The 15,844-nt window shown below is 37.1% G+C and overlaps 1 protein-coding gene across 3 annotated transcripts in view; it reads right to left on the bottom strand.

The window, feature by feature from the left end:
- ESF1 (ESF1 nucleolar pre-rRNA processing protein homolog) overlaps window positions 1-15,844 on the bottom strand; it is a 58,388-nt gene that overhangs the window by 5,565 nt on the left and 36,979 nt on the right. For all 3 annotated transcript variants that reach the window (XM_079719458.1, XM_079719459.1, XM_079719457.1), the window contains exons 10-11: window positions 8,631-8,752; window positions 6,025-6,112 (exon numbers count right to left, since the gene is read on the bottom strand). In XM_079719458.1, coding sequence (XP_079575584.1) covers window positions 6,025-6,112; window positions 8,631-8,752 — 210 coding nt within the window. The remainder of the gene's footprint in view (window positions 1-6,024; window positions 6,113-8,630; window positions 8,753-15,844) is intronic.

Below are 15,844 nucleotides of genomic sequence, written 5' to 3'. Positions count from 1 at the left end.
GTTAAGGGCACTTGACTCGGGAGCAGCTGGCCTGGGTTTAAATTCTGGCTCAACTACATTCTAGCTGTAGCAGTTTGTGCTTGTGTCCTTATCTGTAAAGTGGGGATTATAATACTTGCATCTACCTCCTAGGGTTATTGTGAGGACTAAATACACTAAAAAATGTTAAGAGCTTAGTTAATGTCTGGCACATGGTGCTATAAACTGCTTGCTATCACTGTTATAATAGTCTGACAATACATATATAAGGTATCTTGGGTTCCTTGGTGATCACGCAGATGCTTTGATTTTTCTTCCTTTTTTTGTCTGTTGGGAGGGGTTCAGGGAGAATTGGTGTCAAAGTATGAAGAACTACTCTGAAGAGTAAGAAGGTTCAGAATCCACAAAGACATGTTCTGTTACTCTAGAATGTTATTACACAATCTCAACCTTCTCTGAGCTGCTGGACACTGTCTTATTTGGATAAGTTGAGTTCTGTCCTTCCAAATGCAGAGAAACCAATGGTCTCTAAAGTATTAACAACAATTAATGCTTCTGCAGCACTTACTAGGCACCAGAAAGTACTGCTGTTTTATTCCATTTTATACAGGAACTGCTTTAGTCCTCACAACAATGCTATGAGGTAGATTCTGTTATTACAATCTTCACCCTGTGGGTGAGGAAACTGAAACACAGAGAGGTTAGGCAATTTGTCTCAAGGTGAGTAAGTAAAGGAACCATGATTCAAACCCGAGCACTCCAGCTCAGGCTCTTTGTTAATCACCCACACTTCACCCCTTCGCTATCAAATGTCATTCTCCCTGGAAGAGCCGTTTCCCATTTAACATGCATTTTGTTGTAAAATAATAAAGCAAAATTCACAGAACATATAATGATGGCTGAACAACCACAGCTAATGGGGGATAACAGGAAGTAGAGAGAAGCTTTAGAAGCTGCTCCACGTGCACTAGCCCTGCCGCACTAAGGCAGCCCCGCCCACCTGAGAGAACACACCTGCGCATAAGTGTGGCCTCGTTCACCCCTCACTGCTACCAAGGCGTCTGTCTGCACTTTTAAGAAGAAATATCATTGTATGTAGCCCTTCCCCTAAGTGAGACAGTGCTCCTATCTCAAATGTTTTTCAGGGAATGATGTATCTGCTTTAAGATTATAACCTTTTCTCTGTTGTAAGTATGTGCACGTATTTATACATATAAATATCATCAAGGTTCCACTTTCTTAGGGTCTGACTCCCACACCCTAAGTTTACCTCTGCTCTCTTAAGGCAAGAGCTCCTTTTGAAGTGAATGGACAAGTGACATATGCAGAAGATCATTCTGTGGCAGGGGAAAAGAATCAGGCTGTATATGATTAATACATAAAGGAGATAAAGATCTTCACATACAGCTGTGGGAAATAATTTCAAAGAGCCCACAATGAACTGTTCCGGATTTTATAACAACCTGGTGAAAAGCCGTAAAAATAAACTTGAAAGGAAGACTGCAGCAAGAGAGGAAAAAAATCTCCAAGACGGTCGGGGCTAAAAATGATATCCAATTTTAGTGTGATGAAAATTTCTTTGCTCATGAAGAATTTACTGTGTGCTATATTGAACTGTTTAGTCAGAAGATAAATAATGTGTAGAGACCCTTTCTGCACTGTTAACAAGATCATATTAGGTGGGCATATCTTTATTTTTTTAAAAAAGCATTTTTAAAAAAAAGGCATTTTCCCTTTGGAAAGCTTTCAGACCTAATTTAGTGAAGAGTACTAGGGAAATGAAAGTCCCTGTTCTGAAATGTTATCTTTATTTTTCAGTGAATCTTTTGGCAAGTAAGAGTCCACATCTCCTGGGACTGTGGCAAAAAGGACATATAGATGATTCTAATAAGCTGAATATTAACAGAGACTTGAAATCGGGTGTTAGGGTTTTATAGTTAAAAAAAAAAATCTGGGCTTCCCTGGTGGCACAGTGGTTGAGAGTCCGCCTGCCGATGCAGGGGACACGGGTTTGTGCCCCGGTCCGGGAAGATCCCACATGCCGCGGAGCGGCTGGGCCCGTGAGCCATGGCCGCTGAGCCTGCGCGTCCGGAGCTTGTGCTCCGCAACGGGAGAGGCCACAACAGTGAGAGGCCCGCGTACCGCAAAAAAAAAAAAAACAAAAAAAACTCTAAACAAGCCTTACTGAGGTCACTATCCCTTTAAGCAAAAAAAATGTAACAATACATCCATGGAAAAAGATGTGTTGCAAACAACTGATCTGTAAAAGGAATATCTGTAAAAGAAATTCCATTTTCCATTACTTGTAATGTCAGAGAATTGTTCCCATAAAAAAGTTCTTCCAGAGTGTTCAGTTGAGAGCTTCTTGTGAGAGAGCAGTTAAGAGAATTCACTGGAGGGCAGACTGCTCTCCGTACTGACCAGACAGGAGTGGTAAGCCCCCTAGCAATTAACTCTTTAGCAGCAAGTTCCTGAACCCAAGATCACTTGTCTATCATCAGATAATACAGTCCGTTAATCTTCCTCTGGACCGAGGAGACATTCTGGCTTTGCCTGGAAAGTCAGCAAGTCCTTGTGTCCAGCTCTTATACATATGGATCCTGGCTCTGGCTTTGGTCTTTACAACGCACTTGCAGAGTTACAAAACGTAAAAGGGAGCCATTAGGATTCAGGTTCTACCATCTACAACTGGCCCTTGTGCAATTCAACCATGTTTTCAGTTCACCCCTCTATAAAGTGGGCTAAAGTTTGGATTAGAGGATAGAATGCACATAAGAGCATTTGTAAACTGTAAAACTACGTATGAGCAGTATACTGTAAGCACCCAGCATACTGGCTGAATGAATCAAATATGTGTGCCTTATTATTAGATTTTCATGGTGGTTATCAAATATCTAAAGTTGTCAAGACAAAGGATACATTCTAATAGGGTATATTTAACATGTGATGTACTTTATTTCACTCCTACTTCTTCAAAAACAAAATCTTATCAAACAGTTTATGCAATTAGATAGCACTAAGCAAACTTTTCCAATACTTCATTTCTACAAGAAAAAATAACTTTTAACTCATTCTAGAAATACATTTTCAAAACTCTCATCTAATACTGAGTTTGCAGTTTAAAAAAAATAGAAAAATTATAGCAAATTTACAGTGTAGGGGGTAAAAAATAAAAGGAAAAATTAGAAAAGATTTCTAGTACTCATATTGGCTCCTAACCCGAGCCAAACACCAGGTCTGGCATCAGTAAGTGAACTCAATTTCTCCATATTTTGAAGAGTGTGTAAGTTTAGCTCTGGGATTGCCTAGGGCAAAGGTGTCCTGGCTTAAAATGTCTCTGTCCTGCTCAACTGTGGAGCTGAACTATACACCCTTCCAAACACTAATGCTTTTCCTCCTATTTCATGGCGGTTCCTTCTATTTCATAAACTTTCCCCCTACCTTCCAGGTAGTACCTTCTCCGGGAGGACAGAGTACCTTACGCAGCCTCCTGACCTCAGAGCCCAAACCTGCACCTCCCTCTCTTACCAATGCTTTCTACCCCTCGTTCCATGGTTTGAAATACTATTTAGAGGCTACTGATTCCTAAGTCGGAATCTAGGAGTTATGCTAAATACCTTCCTTATCCAAATAAAAAGATCGGCAAGTCTACCTCCAAAATATATCTAGAATCCCATTTACTTTTCTCCTTCCAATTCCATTACTGTCGTGCTGTCTAGACCAACCATCACCTCCAGACCTCTACAAAAGCCTGGTCTCTCAGCTCTCACCAATGCCTTTCTTCAATCTCTTCTCTTTGCAGGACCCAGAATAGTATGTTAAAATGCATATCACATCACGTCACACCCTTGCTTTAAGACCCTTCACCGGCTTCCCACTGTCAGTAGAGTAAAATCCAAATTTGTTGCCGTGACACAAGGCCCTGCAGGGTCAATCCTGTGTCCCAGCCTGGCCTTATACCAAACTGCCCCTCTGACCATGCTCCAGCCACACTGGTATCTTTCAATTTCTCTGACACCCGTTCTTTCTCACCTCATAGCTGTTCTACCCATTTTCCCCTCATTTGCAATGCTCTTCCCCAGCTCTCTCTGCCTGACTCCTTCTCATTCTGCAGGTCTCAGCTCAAACGTCACCATCTCAGAGAAGCTTGCTTTGCCCACCCTATATAAAGAAAGCTACTCTCCTTCTTCCTCCCAGTTATATGCTCTATATTACCCTATTTATTAGTTCCTTTAAAACACTGATCATATTTGCATAATATTCTTATTTGTTTACGTGTTTAGCATGTCTTCCCTAAAACTATAACCTACTTAAAGGATGTAACTTAGCTTGTATTATTCGTCTGTATCTCTAGCCTAGCAGAGTGCTCGGCATCTGGTAGGCACTCAAAAATATTTATTGATAGAATGGATAAACATGTCAAGGTACCATTTTTTAGTCCTATCTAAAAAAAAAAAATTCACTCTTTTGTTTTTCTTTTTCCTTAAAACAACTTAAGCCCAGATATAAATAATTATTCCTAGAAAGTATGCTGACGTCAAAAGTATATCGAAAGCAAGCAAATGTAGTCTGCATTTTCCCTTGGAACTTTGGATACTAACTTTAGGGAAAACTATTCACAATTTAAACGTGCTGATTCCAAGAAACAAGCTACCCAAACCACCAAGCTATTTAACTTACTCTTTGAATCCTACCCCGAGTTCTGCAGTTTGACCAGATTTCACATGCCAAATGAAGCACTTTGGAATGAGAACAAGGAAACTATAATGCTTCGCATTTCTCTGTTATAAACTTGGTTTCCTGAAATCGGAGGATAAGGCTAAAATCCATCATCTTCTAGAAATGACTGCTCAGGTATGATAAAAAGCAGAATATGCTGTTTCCATTTCCCTTTCCAATTCCTAAGAATCCCACATCCTATAATAGACTTTATTCATCTTGATCTCCTTTTCATCAATAGAATGTCAATGATAAAAGGCTATAACAACCAGGACATAATTTTGAGCAATTTTGACTTTCCTGTTGAGAACTATTCTGGCCCACTAGTCACAAGGGACAAGAAGCAGGGAAACTTCATAAAATCCTTCTCTTTACAATGCCAGCTTGGAGTTGCTCCAGGACCAAGCCTTTGGGGTTCATGTGTGTGGTATGCAGAGCAGGGGAAGGCAAAATGCATGAGAACAAATGGAAAATGCTTACAGTGGTCCTGCACTGACTTGTCTAAGTATGGCCTGAACCTTACCACACACTTTTATACACACACACAATTTATACACACCAAAAAGGTAAGAATGAAAGCATTCAGGAAAGAATGACCGGTGCATGTGCAATGGAAACAAAGCTCCCCGGATATAGGAAGTCAGATACCTGATAGTTTAGGGATTCAAGGAAAAAGGGGAGGAAGCTGGCTTTCAGCTACAATGAAGCTAATAATGAAGCAGAATAAATGAAAAGGGGATAAAATGAAACATAGATGCTTTTGTCTATTTGAGCCGAAAAGCTTTCATACTATGAATGCAACCCTGTTTCACACATGTAAATCATGTTAAAATTAAAAAAAATTATACACATATCCACAAATATAGAAACAAATTTATTCCATGCTTTCCATTCTTCATAGCCTGTGCAAAGAGGATGTAGAATTGATGTGTTATAATAAAGCAGTGAAAGCACTCAAAAATATGACTTCCTTTTTTTCCTCATCCTTTTATAGTCAATCTGTCTTTAAGGATATCTCCCAGAAAGGCATCTCCAGTAAACTGTTAAATTAATCATACTACCCAAAGCTTCATATAATGAAATTATTTCTTGTATGTACAGGGGGCATGCTGACCCCTCCTAATCCGATCAATGGTTACATCCCATAGGACAAACTTGCTTATAAGCCACTAGGGAGCTATACAAATTCTAGGAATTTTATTTTTTTATTTTTATTTTTTTTAGTGAAACAAAGTGTTTATCAGAAGGAAAAAGAGTATGTGTGAATAGGCACACACAGGCGGACTTTAGATTCCAAGTGAAAACTACAAATATGGGCTGGCTTACCTATTTTTTTAGCTTCTTCGGCAAAGTATGGGTCATTCATATCAACATCAGAGGGAACTTCATCTTCACTGGCCTCTTCAGCAAGAGCCTTAAAGTTGAATATAAAAATACATACAGTTTATTATAAGGACCAACATATATAAGCGTGAAGAAAAACCGTACTTCTTTTAAATCAAGCAGTTCAATCTAAAATTAAAGTAGTTTTTTAAATGGATCAGTTTATAAAATAGCTCCTGAGTAACTCTTTTGTTTGTTCAACAAATACTTATGGAATACTTAATAAATGCAGGGACTATGTAGGGCTTTTGAGAGAAATGAAAGTTATCAGATACATGGTTTTTGTCTTCAAAAATTTTACAATCTATTAAAAGAAGTTATAGACACATAAACAGACATATATGTAGTAATAGTAATAGTAATTCAAGACAGGAAGTGCCAGAAGAGACAAAAATAAAATACAGACATTCAAGGAGAAGAATACTTTGAGATGGGTGATCAGTGAAGAGAGGTGGCCTGCCTCATCTCCCACGAAACTGAGAAATGGCAGTGATTATCAATAGCTTGAAGTACTGTATTGTGGGTTATCTTTTAAATCATTAAAGCAATTCATCTGCTGGTTATTTAAAGAAAATGATAATGAACTTCCTGTTCTCATCACCCAATTTCAACAATTACCTTGTTTTATCTATAATCCACTCAAGAAAACTTTTGTGTTATTTTTAAGCACATCTGTTGGTTACATTTTCCCTAATGAAATCTGAACAGTTTACTAAATTAGTATATTTAAATTTTAAAAATCAAGTCTATAAAATACACAGAACATATGCAAACTGAGATCAGACTAACCAGATTGAGTTTATCCCCAGGAATCTAAAACATGAGTCGTTTCAACAAAAACATTTAGAATGCACATTGCTAAACATCATCCTACATGCTGAAGAAGACCCACCAAGCCCTAAAGAATATTCATTTTGATATTACTATCCTTTTAAGAACAAGGGCTTCTAAGAATTTTTTCACCAAACTATTATAACCGATTCATCAGTAATACGATGTTCCTAACAAAGATTATGAAATACTTATATAGCTAACCACACATTTATTCACATTTTTTAAACTGTTTTTTTAGATCTAAATTACAGTATATCAACTATGGCATATAAACGTATTCATTTCTTTAGTAATAATTTCTCAATAACAAATTGAAGTCACAAAGAGGAAAAGGGGAAAAAGTATTTTTAACTTGAATTCTTGAAACTCTTCTATATGTGAAGAACCTGGGGAGATGGAACAGATCTGCTGGAATCACCAAGTCTAGTACAGAGCTGAGTCTAGAACAAACTGGGCACTCAACCAATGTATTTTTAATATTATTGATAAAATGAGTCCAGTCTAAGCCCAATGAAGGGAAAGCGTTAAAGCAGAAGATAATCTCAAAGCACCAAATGAAAATCAAAGACAATAGCCGCTAAAGATCTCAGAAAAGAGTGACTACTTTATTGACCCCATAAAGACCCATTTGTAAGTCTTCCAATAAACTGATGGCTTAATAACTTGTGGAATTATTCCATTTAAAAGATATTTTACTGCCTGAGAGAGGCAGTATATCAATGGGGGCAGGGCTCTTACCTCATTTCCTCATTTTACTATCCATTTCCAAAAACACTGAGTATAACAGGAGTTCAAAAATCACTCCATTGCATCATTCAATTTTGTAGCCCTCTTTCAATATTGCAGCTCTTGTACCAAAAGCACAAGCTTACATCACACAGAGAGAAACAACACAATACAGTAGCAAGAGCACTGGAGCAAGAGATCTGGATTCTGGTCTCAGCTTGGCCATTAACAAGCTGTGTATCCTCCAACGAATCACTTAATTTCCTACAACTATAAAATGTCAGGGTTGGACTAAAACTAATCATTTAAGATTCCTAAAAGTTGTAAAATTCTGTGATTAGTGATAGCATCTTAAGACAATAAATGCACTGCTAGAATGCTGCATTTCATTGACAAGATAGAGTACTCTTATTGGCAAAAACCCTAAGTGGTCTCTGCTATTACTAAGGACTCTAACTCTGGAAAGATGTTATCCCTGAAGGAGTCAAATCAGATTTTTCAGACAACATATTAGCACAGAGAAAATATCCTTGATAAACGGATCTAATGACAATATGATGTTAAAAGATCTATACAATAGAATAATACTGAAAAGTGAAAAACGCAGCTTGAGAAATGGAAATACAAAGAAAAAATTTCATTCATGTTGAAAATTTCTCTACGTATACATCCTCAAGTAAAAATGTCTGTATGTACCTCTCTTCCTCAAAAACACAGAATAGAATCAAACTGTCTTACATCTAGAAATCAACTAAACTATGCATTTTATTTAGGTAGCACATAAATGTAAAATATTAGAGCAAGGCAGTTAGATTAAATGATACAGGCTTAGTGTATCATTATGCATGCAGCCTTGCAGAAAACACTTCACCCACCACAGTGAGTGGTCACATTATGAGATACTGGATGCCAAGCACCTGGTACCTTCTGATACTTAGTGGTTGCTCAATAATTATTCGGAATTATTCGGTCATGATTATCACTGATACCTTTTGTTTCTTTTTCAGTCTTTTTTTCTCTTTCTTCTTCTCTAAAAATTGTTCCCACGGGGTCAGTTTATCCTTTCCTTCCAATTTGTTTTTGACCATCTCTTCTGCACTTTCTTTAAGGCCTAAGAGAAAACACAGATAGGTTAGTTTAAAATGTTATAGCTTCATTCACTTAAAAATGTAATTTACCAAAAAAGGTATTTTACATATATTTACTAGAGAAACAAGATAAAATGCAACACTACAATGTCACAGAGTAATGTAGTATCAATCTATATCAAAGCTATTTCCCAATAACAAATGACAATAAACCTAACCAAACCGAAATGAACAAACCAACTCAGCAAATAAATATATGGTCAAGCCACTAAAGAAAACTCCTTTATTTAAGCTCAAAATTCATTTCTCTGTACTTAATTGAATTGCTTGAGACACTAAGAAAAATTCTGGAACAAAATCTTCTCAGGATATGACTACTAATTAATCTTGGGTAACAAAAGGTAAGTGGTCTTTAACATAATTATTTCTACTTGCTTCTTTGCCCAAGTAAAAGACTGTATTCCCTGGGAACTACAAGTGACTAACAAAAATTGATTAGTAAGGCAATCCCTGTTGAAATGGCCCAGGAAGAAAGAATTCCTGTAATTTCTCCTCAAGAACTCACTCTGTGAATCCACATCTTTAAGATCAAAAGGAGTATCAAGTTCAGATTCCACCTTGTATGTCTAAGTTCTTTCAATGATGTTATTCAATCATGTAGTTCTCTCTCAAGGTCCTCGTTCATTATATTCTGCAGTTCCTGATTCATGTGTCTAGGTGGCTTATGAAATAACTAGAGTGGGGTGAGAAGAAAGAAAAGGCCCCAAGGCTGATCTATCAGTTCATGAAGACCTCATTACTGTCAAAGTAAAGGAAATGTGACCACTGTGTTATCCCCTTTGATAATACAGATGTTTGTTTTACTTTGTAGTGTTTTGGGGAGGTCATGGTTGGGTTTGGGGAGAGGGAGTTTTAACATTTAGAGGACACAAAATCCATTAAAAAATTAATGGAATGAATCTAGAGACAAGGTCAACCCAGATTATCTTTCCAGATACATTCTAAATTCTAAGAAAGTGAAAACCATCCTGAGGATATAATAACTCCCCTTTCCCCTGATGAGTATACTGAGACTGAGAACGTTCAGCAACTTGCCTAAGAACACACAACTAGGAAGCCATACAGCTACAATTTTAACTCCTAATTGTCCTCTATACTATTACTAGATACATCTGAAATGCTGGTTTGATCTAAAATAAAGAAATGTATAGCCCACGAGTAAAATCTAAAGCTTTGGGCCTCAGGTTCCTTATCTGCAAAATGAGGTTGGTCTGGATCAGAAGCATGCAACTCCCTCCTCCCGCATACATCTTTTTTCTCCTAAAAGAAAATATTTGGTAGAAGTTCAAATACACAAAACAACTAAAAGTGGTGCTTTGGGTCCTGAGCCCCAAAGAATAGCAGAAACAGCTGGAACAGATGAGCTATAAGGTCCCCTCTTTGGCTCTTAAGCCAAGACTTAATCTCTAAATTTCTGTAAGTTAGAAAAGTATTAAGGTATATGCATACTCAAGGTTATGGAGATTTGTTTTCATAACATACTGCTGGTATGCCTGATTTATGGGATACTCTCTGATTTACAGGATGCCAAATCAGAAACACAACTCTCAATTCAAAAATGTTTCTTATAAGAAAAACACAATCACTTTACTCAACAGTTTTCAGGAGAAATGTGAACTGTATAAAACATGTCCAGATCTCTGACTGAATCAACAGATACATAGCACCTTAGGAAATGTAAACTTGGATCCTCATTTGGGAGAAAGGAGCAAATCCTGACAAAACAAGTTGAGTTTGAACAGCAAAATAAAACAATTTATATATTATGCCTGTGGGTCAGCACACAGTCCAGTCTCAGATTCTAAATGCACAGTACTGTGTTATTAAATATGATGTTTAAATAATAATCATTAAGGTATTCTAATTTCCTCATACATTAAGAGAGATTTTATTACTCCAAAATACTAAATTAAGTAATATATTTAGAGTGCTTTTTCCCCCCGCCAAAATGTATTCTCTGGTTAATTTTAATCCTTGAAACTTAAACTCTACTTCTATCTCGGCATGGTGCTAAGAAAGGTGTTACTGTTTCTTTTAGGTGACTAGAACATTGGTTTAATGTGTCTCAATCTCTATGAACTACTCCACATGTGACTGGGTCTTGACATTTTGGGGGAATATGGATACCTTCAGAATTTGATAAGAACTATGGAATCTCTGGGACTTCCCTGGTGGTCCAGTGGTTAAGACCCCACGCTCCCAAAGCAGGGGGCCAGGGTTTGATCCCTGGTCAGGGAACTAGATCCCGCATGCCGCAACTAAGACCCAGTGCAGCCAAATAAATAATTTTTAAAAAAATAATAATAAAATGTTAAAAAAAAAAAAAAACTATGGAATCTCTCTCTCAAACACTGTACTGGAAAAACTTGCATACAATGTTCAAAAGTTTATAGATCCTCAATGCTCATTTCTATGTAAGGATCCAAATGGCCTCAGGCAAACAAGATTACCAGGGCAACAGAGGTCTAGGGGAAGATGAGAGTCCACCTCCCACTATTTCAAAACTTATCACTGACATTTGTAGGTTCTACACCAGGGTTTCTCATTTCAGTACAACTGTCATTTTGGACCAGATAATTCTTTGTTGTGAAGGACTGTGCATTATAGCATGTTAAGCAATATATCTGGCCTATCCACACTAGCTGCCAGTAGCCCCCAGTTATGAAAATAAAAAAATCTATCCAGAATTGCCAAATGTCCTCTAGGGAGCAAAATCACCCCTAGTTGAGAACCACTGTCCTAGACAATGATTAGAAGTCATTTATTTCCTTCCCTTTTTCCTCCCCTCTCCTTCCCTTCCCTTCCTTCATTTTTTTGTGAAGGAAGGTGCAGCGTTTATTGCAGGCGCCAAACAAGGAGTCCAGGGCAGCTAATGCTCAAAAAGCCTGAACTCCCCAATGGGTTTCAGCAAAGCATTTTTAAAGGCAAGGTGAGCGAGAGGCATCCCAGGGTATGTGATCAGCTCATGTACAATTCTCTGATTGGTTGATGGTGAGGTTAACAGGGTACTGTCACAGGCATTAACATTATCAATCCTTAGGCACCAGTAGGTCTGGGGGCTATGTGCTCATGGTCATCAAATAGTTAATTTCTTCCATTTGGTGGGTGTTTTAGCATCTGTAAAACAACTCAGGAAATGTGCATTATATACTGTTATCTGCATACTTCAGAGAGGAGCTAAAGCAGAGGACATGGGGGAGGGGTCTGTCTTGGGAAGGCCCCATAGGGTCATGCTCAGTTACAGTAGGAAAAAGATACTGAGCCAAACTTCAGTCACCATTAGTTCAAGATACCATAGGTTGTTTCTGAGGGAACCAAAAGGTGATATAGATCTGTTTCAGGACACGTGATAGGAAACAATTCTCCCTTTCTTGTTCTTTAAGCATTAGAAGTCATTTCTGAAGAGAAGGGCTATTTCATTATTTGTATCACATAAATTATGTATTATTTTTGTTTGGTACTTGATTATAATAATGTCTTTTTTTAGTTTAGAAGTTTCAACTGAGTATGCCTTTTCTTCCAACTCGAACAAAAGCAGCTGAAGTCACCTTCTTTTGTATTGCATAATATTTAGCATAGTGCCAGACACATAGTAAGTACTTAATAAGCACTTAATTGATCTTTCTTGAAGGAGGAATTCTTATTTCAAGCCAACTGTTTGATCTTTCATGTTTGGAACATAGTCTCTCCAACAGAAAATGAATCAAAACTTTAGGATCTAAATAAATGGCCTTTATCCCAAAGTGGTTCATGCATTTTTTTTTTTAGGACCTATAGCTCTAAATAATTCATGAAATATCATTCTTGGGAAATATTTTTCTGGTATTTAGTTTGTTTACAACAATAAAGAAATAGTATCTTCAGTTAAATACAGTCTGTAATTTTTTTGCCTGGCTCTCACTTAATACACCAAAATAGTAGAATGACAAACACATTGCAATGAATTAACACACCACTATGATAACTTAAAAATGCTTTGTTCTTGCTGTCATCATGAGGTCATTTAAATCTCCTGCCACGGATCACAGCTGTTTATGTTCTAAATTCTTAAAAATATGCCCATTCCAGAAGCTTCCTGGCATATGCACAAGAACATTCTTCAGACACTTTTAGCTTCATTTGAGAGCAGCCACTACGTGACTGAAAAACAACTTCATTATAAATGTCTAGTTTTGTGCGTTTGTTTTTTAAAAATTTAAGCATATAGGCAAGGACTGACGAATTAGTTAAAAATAACATCAATAACCCTACAAATAAGGGGTGAAAAGTTCTTTTAAAACCAACCATGAGCACAGATGACTCAATTATAACAATAATAATTTAAGCGCAATTCATTCAGACTTATTTTGGCAGTTTGCATACACACAAAAATTCTTTTAAATATCCTTTCAAAATCCACTAAAGTAAGAATATACATTTTTTCTGAACTTGCTCATTTGAAATTTTGAAAAGTCTTCAAGGGGCAGGACATGAATAACTTAAAATAACTCAACTAGGTACTATGGCTGGTTTTGTTTATAAAAACAAAATACATGTTTTAAGATTTCTGATATAGGCTGAAACTGGCACTTTTTTATGTATGTGAGAACTTAGGATCCATTGAGAATACTTACGAACACTTATGGCTCAGTCTTTATTTATGTATGTTGTATGTTTAAATGAGACCATGTTAACACTCAATCCCAAAAGTACCCTTTAAAATGTAACTAACCACCATCACCAACTGAACTCCCAACTTGGAATTCCCTCGGGGTGTAACCATGCCCTGAGGAACACTGACATCAAAGGCACCCTTTCAAACTAGCCAGTTTTCCCCAGTGGTGTGGGGAGAGGGAAGGAGACATTTACTTATCCTTAAAGCGTATCAGATAGCAAAACTATCAATCCTTTGTAATGAGAAAGATGAAGAGTTGAAGTGTTTCGAACTTGGTTCAAGATTTGTTTAGAACATTGTTCAGACTTTGGTTCATAATTCGAACTTCTGTAAATCCCTCTCTCCTAAACTCTTACAGTGCCATATTCTTTTATTCCGCACTATTTATCACAGTTGCAATTTTATGTTTGTGTGATTATTTTTTTAACTATTATTAATGGTTATCACCCTTACTAGGTTGCAGACTCCATGACAGTAGAGGTCATGGCTTGCTTTTTTTCCCCCCACAAAGGTAACCCTATGGCTAGTGGAGGGCCAAGTACACAGCACATGCTGAATAAATGTCTGCTGAATGAATGGAAGTACAATTGAAAGGATACATGAGTCAAATTTGTTCCCAACCTTACAGACAGAGCAACAGTTCATGAAATTAAAAAGTAAAATAACAACTAGCCTTGGGAATAATAGCAAATAGCAAAATTCAGAGCCAACAAATGCTCCTTGTATGCACTTAATATTGTTAGAATACTGTTATATCTACTATATGGAAACAACACAGACAACTATAATAAAGATAATAAGGATAAAAGGGTAGTATAGGTAAGCTACTTAGACTGGGAATGGCTTCTCATATAGCATTTAATTCTCTTTCTCCTAAAACAGTCAATGAGGTATTCATAGAAGACACTCCCAAAGTATGTACTAAATGAAGAAATGTTAATGCTTTTTGTTGTTGTTCTTTGTCTAAAAGCTGTTTCAGTGGGTAGCAACTGTTTTGTATTTGCCTTGAATTTGAGCTTATCATTCTCTAACCTCTTCTGAATCTCCTTTTACCCTCCTGTAGAATGATGTCTTCCATTTGCAAGTATATTCATGTTACTGTGAATCAACCTGTCCCTGCTTCTTAGAATCAAATGTTCTTAAAAAGCTGACTTCAAATACAAGACATTTGGGCTTCATTAGGGAGCTATTGTTTCCTGTATTTGTCTGTACTTTATTTGTATGTTTTGTTTGCCTTTCAAGTAGTTTGTGATCACAATGTACGTAATAGCAAGCTGTCTTTAATACTAAAGTAAAATTCTGGCCAAGTCTGATGAAACTATTCTGCTCTTTAATTTGTGGCAAAGAAGACTGAAGAACTACTTGTTCTATTGTTATTTTTTATACATAATGTTTATAGACAAGGCAGAAAATAAATGAAACTATAATGAATGGGTAAGACGTAAGAAAACGAAGGCAATTTTTTGGAATTTAGTCAAAATAAGAAAGCTCAAACAGAAATGTTACACTAGCTCAGAAGTAGGGAGTTTTCATTGGGGACATGCACTAATCTGCTCTGGTCTAGCATGGATCTTGGGTTTTAATGGGCTGTTAGCCAAGGAGGCAGGAGGCAGGAGGCAAAGTTTGGAGCCCAATCATGATGGCAGGTCCCAGAGACTACCACCATGAAGCCAGGATCCTTTAGTAGATGCTGCTCCTCCTCCAACAATTTAGAAGGGATACATGCCTGTTTGGGCTTTGGCCATGGGCAGAACAAGGGAAGTAAAAACACGTTTTCCCCCCAGAGAATTTATAACCACAAGCCCACAAATCCATGGGTTTGTGGCTAGAATTCACACTATTTGTGTGGCCCCAAACACCCTAATCCAAAAATTTGGTTTCAATAGGTCCAGGATTGGAAGTGCCCTTAGGTACCTGGCAAGTACTCTCTAAAAGAAGTATTTTTTCTGACTCAGGCCTCTGAGAATTCCCATAGGTAAAGAAAGATCCAAGAACAATTAGATCACAATCAAAATTCAATATGAACCAGAGTAAGCTGAAACCAAATAAGTCAGACCTATAAAGACTACAGATTTTGGAATTAACAGAAACAGAATATAAAATCAGCACATTTAAAAAAACAAAAGAAATTAAAAGATTATCAAAGGTATGAGACAGATTTGGGGAAGAAAAAAACGTTCCAGAAATGAAAAACATAACTGAAATTATAAAGTCAACCAAGTTACACAGCAGAGGTAAAGAAAAGATTAATGAACTGAAAGACAGAACTGAAGAAATTACCCAGCATGCTGCACAGATTCAAAGGTATGGAAACTATGAGTTAGATACAGAACGAGAAGGTACCACACATATCAAATGGCATTCCCAGAAGGAGAAAATAGAGAAGATGAGGAAAAGGTAA

The sequence above is a fragment of the Hyperoodon ampullatus genome (assembly GCF_949752795.1).
Source record: "Hyperoodon ampullatus genome assembly, chromosome: 14".
Lineage (NCBI taxonomy): Eukaryota > Metazoa > Chordata > Mammalia > Artiodactyla > Ziphiidae > Hyperoodon > Hyperoodon ampullatus.
This window is presented reverse-complemented; position numbering and strand designations above follow the sequence as displayed.